The sequence below is a fragment of the Cannabis sativa genome, chromosome 4 (assembly GCF_029168945.1).
Source record: "Cannabis sativa cultivar Pink pepper isolate KNU-18-1 chromosome 4, ASM2916894v1, whole genome shotgun sequence".
Taxonomy (NCBI): domain Eukaryota; kingdom Viridiplantae; phylum Streptophyta; class Magnoliopsida; order Rosales; family Cannabaceae; genus Cannabis; species Cannabis sativa.
The window spans coordinates 4,795,649-4,803,845 of NC_083604.1; the positions used below are offsets into that span (position 1 = coordinate 4,795,649).

The window sequence follows — 8,197 nt, forward strand, 5'->3', positions numbered from 1 at the left end:
CGTCTGCTACTAAATCTATAACAATTTTTTGGGTCATACTTAGAGTCATAATAGGAATATAAGTTTAAGATGAGAGAATTTAGCTAATTTAAATTTGTATGAAAATATTACCCCAAATTAAAATGCTCATAATTTTTTTTTTTGGACTTTATAGTTTTACTAGATGAGAGTTACGTGGCGAGCCACGTAAATATTAGTTTTATATAAGTTTTAGTGGTTTTTGTTTAAGAATTCAGTAACTGAGCAACGGCAACAACAATGGTAGATAGATCTATTTAAGTTTTTCATATTTGTAAAGATTATAAATCTAAACTTTTAATTTTCTTGATTTGAGATTTTGAATTGTTCTGATTTATTTATTTATGAATTTATTGAAATACTTGAATATTTATTGGTTTTGATTTTGAATTGTTCTGATGTATTCATACTTGAATATTTATATTAATGAAATTAGTCTGTAGCTTTATGGATTTAGAAAAAAAAAAAGATATTTTTTAATATAGAGTTTAAATTTTATATTGATGATTGTTAATGAAATTAGTTTGAAACTTTATGTTTCTAGAAAAAAAAAATGTATTATTTTATATGGTTTGTTAGAGAGATATGTGGCTAAGATGATTTTTTTTTAATTTAAAAAAAGATTGTTTAATTTTTTGATTTTTTTTTTTATTTAAAAAAAGATTGTTTAATTTTTTGAGTTTAATTATTGGGTTTATTTGTTAACGGAGATCAAACCTATTAACATCGTTAAATTTAACAGAATATTCTTTTATTTTTAAGGTATATTCTGTTAAAAAATGCCGTTAAATAGGCACTTTTAATATATAAAGATATGGGTGACTATTCAATGGTTACATTTTTATTGTAACCATATGGTTACATTTTTCTTTAACCTGTAATAGCAGGTTACTAATAGGTAGACTTTCTTTTTTTAGATTTAATTAATTATAATTAACTATTTTCTTAAAATAATTAATTAAATAAACATTCCTTTTTTAGAATTATTTAATTATAATTAACTATTTTCTTAAAATAATTAATTACATATTTAACAAGACCTCTTTTAGTAATTAATATTTATATTTAAATCCTTACTTGAATTATTTTAATAATTAAGCCATTTAATTATAATATTTACATAAAAATTTATTTTTTTTACAAAAATTAAACTTCTTTTGACACAAATTAAAATTCTCTTCTTATAATAAATTTTTAAATAATTAATTATTTTTAAATGATATTTAATTATTTTGTTACAATTATATGAACTAAGTATGAGGCCTTAAGCTAATCAATCGATAACAAGTGCAGCTATTTTTTTAAAAAAAAATCCTTCAACTTATTTCATTTTTTACTTTTTAAATATTTAAATAAAAAAAATTAAATAATTATGTGTAATAATTTAAAATTAAGATTACAAGTATAATAAAATTTAAATTATGAAATTATATTGTGTATAATTTTAAATTATAAAAAACTTTGCTCTAAAATTTTAAATAATTTAAGTATAAAAAAATAAATTGCTAAAAGATCCTTATATAGTAATAAATTGCAACAAATTAATTAATAATTATAATTAATTTAATTTTAAAATATAATTAATCTTAATTAAAGTTTTATAAGGAAATAAATGATTAGGTTATTTCAGGTTACAAGTTATTTTTTATTTATTTTTATTTAATTTCCAAATTAATCACAACCATAAAATAATAATCCAATGACTTAAAAAAATGTAACCATGATGGTTACAATAAAAATGTAACCAAACCTCTTCCATAAAGATATATATTTTATGTATCAAAACCTCATATGCCATGTACCTCATTTCTATATATTATTTTTTTTCTTTGAAAATCATTCCAATATATACTAATTAGAAAGAAAAAAAGATTGCATGTTGGGATTCTAATATCTAAATACTACGATTATTTATGAAAAAAGTTTAAAATGGTGCTGGTCTTACAACGTACAAATTATATATACAAAATAAGATAAAATTTCCCTGTGTTTAATAAAAAATGCTTTGAGAAAAAAAGTACAAACCTAAAATACCAAAACATGAAAGATAATCAAATAAATGATAAAATAAATCCATGTTTAATGTTAAGCCACGAACAGCCATTTCTATATTTATTACTGTAAAATCTAATTTAGGAATTCATGGCAATTGTTATCAAGCTAAGCCTCACAAAATATACAACCACAACAAACTATAACAAAAATAGACCAAATTAAAACAAATTAACTGAATCAACACTCACAAATTTCTTTATATAAAAATTTCATTAAAATTTGTATTAAACCCCAAACCCAACCACCCTCTCCTTAATCTCATCACATATTACAGAGAGACCTGAGAAAGAATAACCAAATATATATATTTTTTCAAAATTATAATAATAAAAAAAAAATTCCAAATATTATTATTGTTTGGAGTTAGTATAGATTTTTTTTTTTTCTAGAAAGAAAATTTATTATTTTTTATTATTATATAAAATATGGCTTTCAACGTGTGTAAATCTTTCTCAATGGTCTTTCTGGGAATGGCTATTTTATTAGTTTTAGCCGGCCCAGCCCACGGCCGTCGGCTCAGCCGTAAAGGTCGTAGCTCAGGCGGCGATATTTGCCGTGGAGCCGACTACCCAGCCGTATGCCGAGCCGCCGTTAAGGGCCAGAAGAACCCGTTCGTGGCCACACAAGTGGCGTTAAAGCAATTGATTTCGTCGACTCAGGGTGCGAAAAAATCGGCGTCAAAAGGGGGAAAAGGGTCACAGGTTCTTGGGATCTGTAAAGAAAATTACGATGATGCCCTTGATAATCTACAGTCAAGTTTGAACAAGATGAGGGCCCACGATAAGGGCAGTTTTAATAGCTACGTGTCAGCGTCACTGACCGATTTTGTCACGTGCGACGATGCGTTTTCGGAAATGGGTATTACTTCACCGCTCTCCAAAAACAACGCAAGGCTCCGCCGAATGGCAAGTAATATCTTGTATTTAGCCACTTTGTGGCGCTAAAACACCTAATGGGCTTAGGATATTGGGCTTGGGCCTCAATTTGGGCTTTCATTTTTTTTTTCTTTTTTTTTTAAATTGAATTTCTTTTATTTAAATGTTTTTTTTTTTGGAAAAAGAAAAAGTGTTTATATAATGAAAGAAGAAGAAGAAGAAGTGGTGCTACATTTGTTTGTTGTGTTATTGGGGTGGGTTTTAATTAAGACTTAAAAGTGGGGTGATCGTGTCTATAATTAATTATATTTATTATCTATTTTTGTTTACTAATATTAAATTTTTGGCTTTGTGTATATAGTACTAGTTTATATACATTTTTTACTTTATTATTTTAAAACTTTTAGGAGGAAAGTGGGACTTGGTTGGTTGGTAGAATTTTTTTTGTATTAGTATTCCCCATAGAGTTACTCTTGTCTAATCTAACAGTAATAATCATGTATTTTTTTTTTTAGGTATTTACTTGTTTTCTTTTACAAAAGTTTAATTAAACACCGTAAAAAAAGGAACCGAAAGGAAAAAGTTGAAGAAAGCACCCATTTGCGTGTTGTATGCATATAAGAATTTTATAAAGAAAACTGAAATTTGAATTTATTTGAATATTTGTTCTTGATTAATTGGGAAATGCTTGTCTAAAAATTTGTAGCATAAACAAAGTTGCATGAAACACTTTTACCTTTTAAAAAAACCGTAGGGAGAGACAGCAAATCTTACGTAGTAATATTTGGCTCATGTTATAATTCATTTATTAAAATCGTGTACATCTTGTTGCTAACATTTCTTGTTATATTTTTCCATTAGAAGTTACACATGCCATTTAGATTCATTAAATGGCTTAGCCATTTTCAATTAATTTTTTTTTTTATATTTGACTCAAAATATAATTTTATAATGTGTATTGTTATTGGTCACTAGTAGTATTTAGTACTATTACTATGTCGTCTTATAATTAGCTAGTGATACTTTCTAAAAATTATTACATTAAATTATATGGTACTCGATACTTAGATTAATAGCAATATTGACATGTAGAAGAGTGGTAGGTACCACTAATACTTTTTTAGCAATACATAATTCTAAATTTGATGTAAAAGTGTTTGATAATAAAAAAAAAATGTAAATGATTTATAACTTATAACACTAAATATAACAATAAAATGAGATAAATGTCAAAAAATAAAAGAAAAATTTGCGGCAAAAATCCCCAAAAGGTTCACGTTGATGCTGATTAGTCCCCAAGGTCCAAAAATAGCAGCAATAGTCCTCAAGGTCACACTTTTTATTTGTCCGTTGGTCTCCAAGTTAACAGATCTGTTAAACCCAATTCAAATGTCACGTGTCGAAATATTATTGGTGGGTATTATTATTTTAATTTAAAAAAATAAAAATAAAAATAAATAATTTTAAAAAAAAATTCCTTTTTTTTTTCTTTTTATTTTCTTTTTCTTTCTTTTCTTCTTCATCTTCTTCGTATTGTTCTTCTTCTTCTCTTCTCATTGCCAACACCACCAACTACCAACCCCCAACTCTCAACCCCAAACCACCACCACCACCGCCCCAATCGTAGCCGACGAAATATTAGAATCCCCAAACCCCGACCGACGACTTACTGTGGATTTTTTCTTGCCGGAGATGAAGTCAGTAGTGGAGATGACAGTCGCCCAGTCGCAACCTATCAACCAGCCACCAAAAGCTCATCCTCTCGATCTCTAGTTTGTGGGTTTTTCTGCTGTTTGTTTTTTTATTTTTATTTTGGCGATTCTTTGTGTGATTTTGGTGTTACAGATCTAACAATTTATGGGTTTTAATTTGGGGATTTTGATTGAGGGTTTGTTGATGGAAAATAGAATGGAACCTTAGATGTTACTGAAGGGGGTGGCTGGGAATGGGTGTTGGTCAGTTGAACGGGGGTGAGGGTGTGGTCGGAGATGAAGAAGAGGAAGATGGTCAGAGAAGATTGGAGATGAGATTTTTTAGTTTAGTTTTTTTAATTTAAATTATTTTTTGGGGTTTTGGGATTTTTTATTAATGCATTGGAAATTTATTAATGCATAGGAAATTATTTGGGAGTGGTGGTGGTGGTGGTGGTGGTTTGGGGTTGAGAGTTGGGGGTTGGTGGTGCTGGCAGTGAGAAGAGAAGAAGAAGAAGAAAATGAAGAAGAAAAGAAAGAAAAAGAAAAAAAAAGAAAAAAAAAGGAATTTTTTTTTAAAATTATTTATTTTTATTTTTATTTTTTTAAATTAAAATAATAATATCTACCAATAATATTTCGACACGTGGCATTTGAATTGGGTTTAACAGATCTGTTAACTTGGAGACCAACGGACAAATAAAAAGTGTGACCTTGAGGACTATTGCCGCTATTTTTGGACCTTGGGGACTAATCAGCATCAACGTGAACTTTTTGGGGACTTTTGCCGCAAATTTCCCAAAATAAAATCATATCTTCAAGATTATTAAATGGAGAAATATGATCCGAAATCATGCAAGAAAACCCTATCAACTTTTTGGACTTTAACAAAAAGGGATAATTTCACAAATGCACAAAAACAACAAAAATACGGTTTCACCAAATTTTAAATATTTTTACGATTTTTTTGATTTTATTTACATAAAATAAAGTCTTTTTATGTTGAAATTTTGTTCATTTGTTGTTAATTTTTTGTTATCTGTATGTTATTTTTTGTTGTTATTACTTTTATGTTGTTTTCTTATTGATTTTAAGTTGTTTTCGTGTTATTTTTTGGAAAATCGTAAAAATGTAAAAAAAAAAAAAAAACATTCTTTGAACGTAAAAATGTAAATATTTTACAAAAAATAGTGCCTTATATAATTATTCCAAACAAAAAAGCTTATTTGTCACTAAAACTAAAACCCAAAAAATGTTGATCTCTCTCATACTATTACAAGAACAGAGTGTTTAGTCCAACGTTAATTCACTCCATTAATTGTCAGCATCGCCTAGAACGACAACACATCCCGGTAACAGTATTTTTCACCGACCATCTTTCTCCTCTCTCTACCTCTCACGTCTCATTACTGGATTTTCTATTTAATAAAGTTAGGTGATGTTTGGTTCATTGTAATGGTAATCGTAATCGTAATGAATAGATCCATTACATTGTTTGTTTTTCCTTTTTAACTTTTGTAATCCATTAATACTCAATACAATGTAATGTTTATTACATTGAGTATTGTAATGATAATTACATACCAATACCAATGTAATACCGATTACAATTACACTCAATTACAAAGAAAAAAAAATATTTTAATAAAAATATAGTAAAAAAAGTAAAAGTCTATATTACCCTTTTTAAAAATATTTTATAATTTTATAATAAAAGTAATAAGGTTATTTTATTCAATTAATACACATTTTATTCCATTATATTCTTATGCTAAATTAAACACAATAATTCTATTACAATGTTCATTCTAACTAACAAATCAAACATATATAATTGTAATCAATTGTAATTAATAAAGCTTATGTACTTTGAGTATGGAGAATGTCCCAATTGAGCTATTATCATGTTTTGTCAGAGAATTTGAAGTTATAAAACTTATGAATATTCATTAAAAAAAAAACATTGTAATAAATTCCTATACATTACTATTCTTATTTCATTGCATTACCATTACTATTATTATTACCATTACATTACATCAAACCAAACACTACCTTAAAGTTACCTTCCATATCTTTCACGATATTTGTGGCGTCTAGCATAGTAGGGCCAACTCTGATATCAACCGGCGGGTTCTAAGAATAATAATTTTTGGGTATTTTAAAAAAAAATTGAAAAATACTAAAAAGATATGTATACTTTTACAAATGATATTATTTTGGTCACGTTTAATATTTGAGTCTTATTTAATTTAATTTAATAATTATTATAAAAAATTACTGTTTATTTATAAAATATCACATTGTAATGGTATTTGACACGGGAAATTTGACAATATATGCTTAAATATAGCATATATTGTTTTAATATACTATGTAAAAAAAAATTAAAAAAATACTCTCCAATTAATTATAATCCCAACTTTACCCTCCCCATTTCAAACTTTCACTCTCCCTCTAACTCTCAGTTTTCTCTCTCTCTCTCTCTCTCTCTCTCTCTCTCTCTCTCTCTCTCTCTCTCTCTCTCTCTCTCTCTCTCTCTCTCTCTCTCTCTCTCTCTCTCTCTCTCTCTCTCTCTCTCTCTCTCACGCAAACCAGACAGCCCTAACCCCAGTCACCGGACCACCCCTCACTCACCGGACCACCCACGACACCCACCCCTCACGCAAACCAGACAGCCCTCACCCCACTCACGGACCACCCCCTCACCACCCGACCCCAGCATCCAGAGGAAATCGCGAAACCCATCTCAGACGACATCGCGAACTCTTCGAAGAAGAAATCGTGAAACCCCAGACGAGATCGAGAAACCCCCATTCGCGACACCCCCAAACGAAACCCAGATCCAAAACCTTAAAAAAAGGTATTTTTCTAAACTTTTTTGTTGTTTCATTACTTTTTCTTCTGTTTGTGCTTCATTTTAAAGTAATGTAGTTAGTTTAGGTTCAATTTGTTTGATTTCGTTTGAATTTCATTGTTTTGGTATATTTTCTGGTTTTTGTGCAAAATTTGCGACGTAGGGCGACTATGTTCACGACATAACGCGATATCGTCTAGAAAAGTTGGGGATTTTCTGTTAATTGTGGTTTTCACGACGTGTTGTCGACATACTAGCGACATAATTAGCGATATTGCATTTAGTACTTAGGTTTCATGATTTTTATCGACTTGTATGTGTGTTTGGCGACATGTTTGCGATATATTAGCGATATATAACAGTTATACATAGGACTAGTTTTGCATCCTCTTTTTGTGTTTAGCGATTCATTAGCGATATATTAGCGACGTATTTGGCGATTTGATCAGGATTATGTTTAGCGATGTATAGCGACATACATCGACATGTTTCGCGACATACTTCTAACAAATTTGTTGACAATTTTGCAGATGGCTCCTGAACTTAAACTTCCAATTACCTCTCATTTCACGGGACGTCTTACCTATCGGGGTACAGATAGGTTCAGATATATCAAGGCCAAGTTTACTGAGATGGATTTGGTTGAGACAGTGAAGGCTAGTCCTTTTGGACACTTTTGGGAAGCTGGAGAGTTAACTTTC

The 8,197-nt window shown here is 28.9% G+C and overlaps 1 protein-coding gene across 1 annotated transcript; it reads left to right on the top strand.

The window, feature by feature from the left end:
* Positions 1-1,937: 1,937 nt before the first annotated feature.
* On the top strand, positions 1,938-3,288 carry LOC115714822 (pectinesterase inhibitor-like). Its single transcript, XM_030643588.2, has one exon. The coding sequence runs from the start codon at positions 2,499-2,501 to the stop codon at positions 3,015-3,017; it is 519 nt and encodes a 172-aa protein (XP_030499448.1). The 5' UTR covers positions 1,938-2,498; the 3' UTR covers positions 3,018-3,288.
* Positions 3,289-8,197: the final 4,909 nt, after the last annotated feature.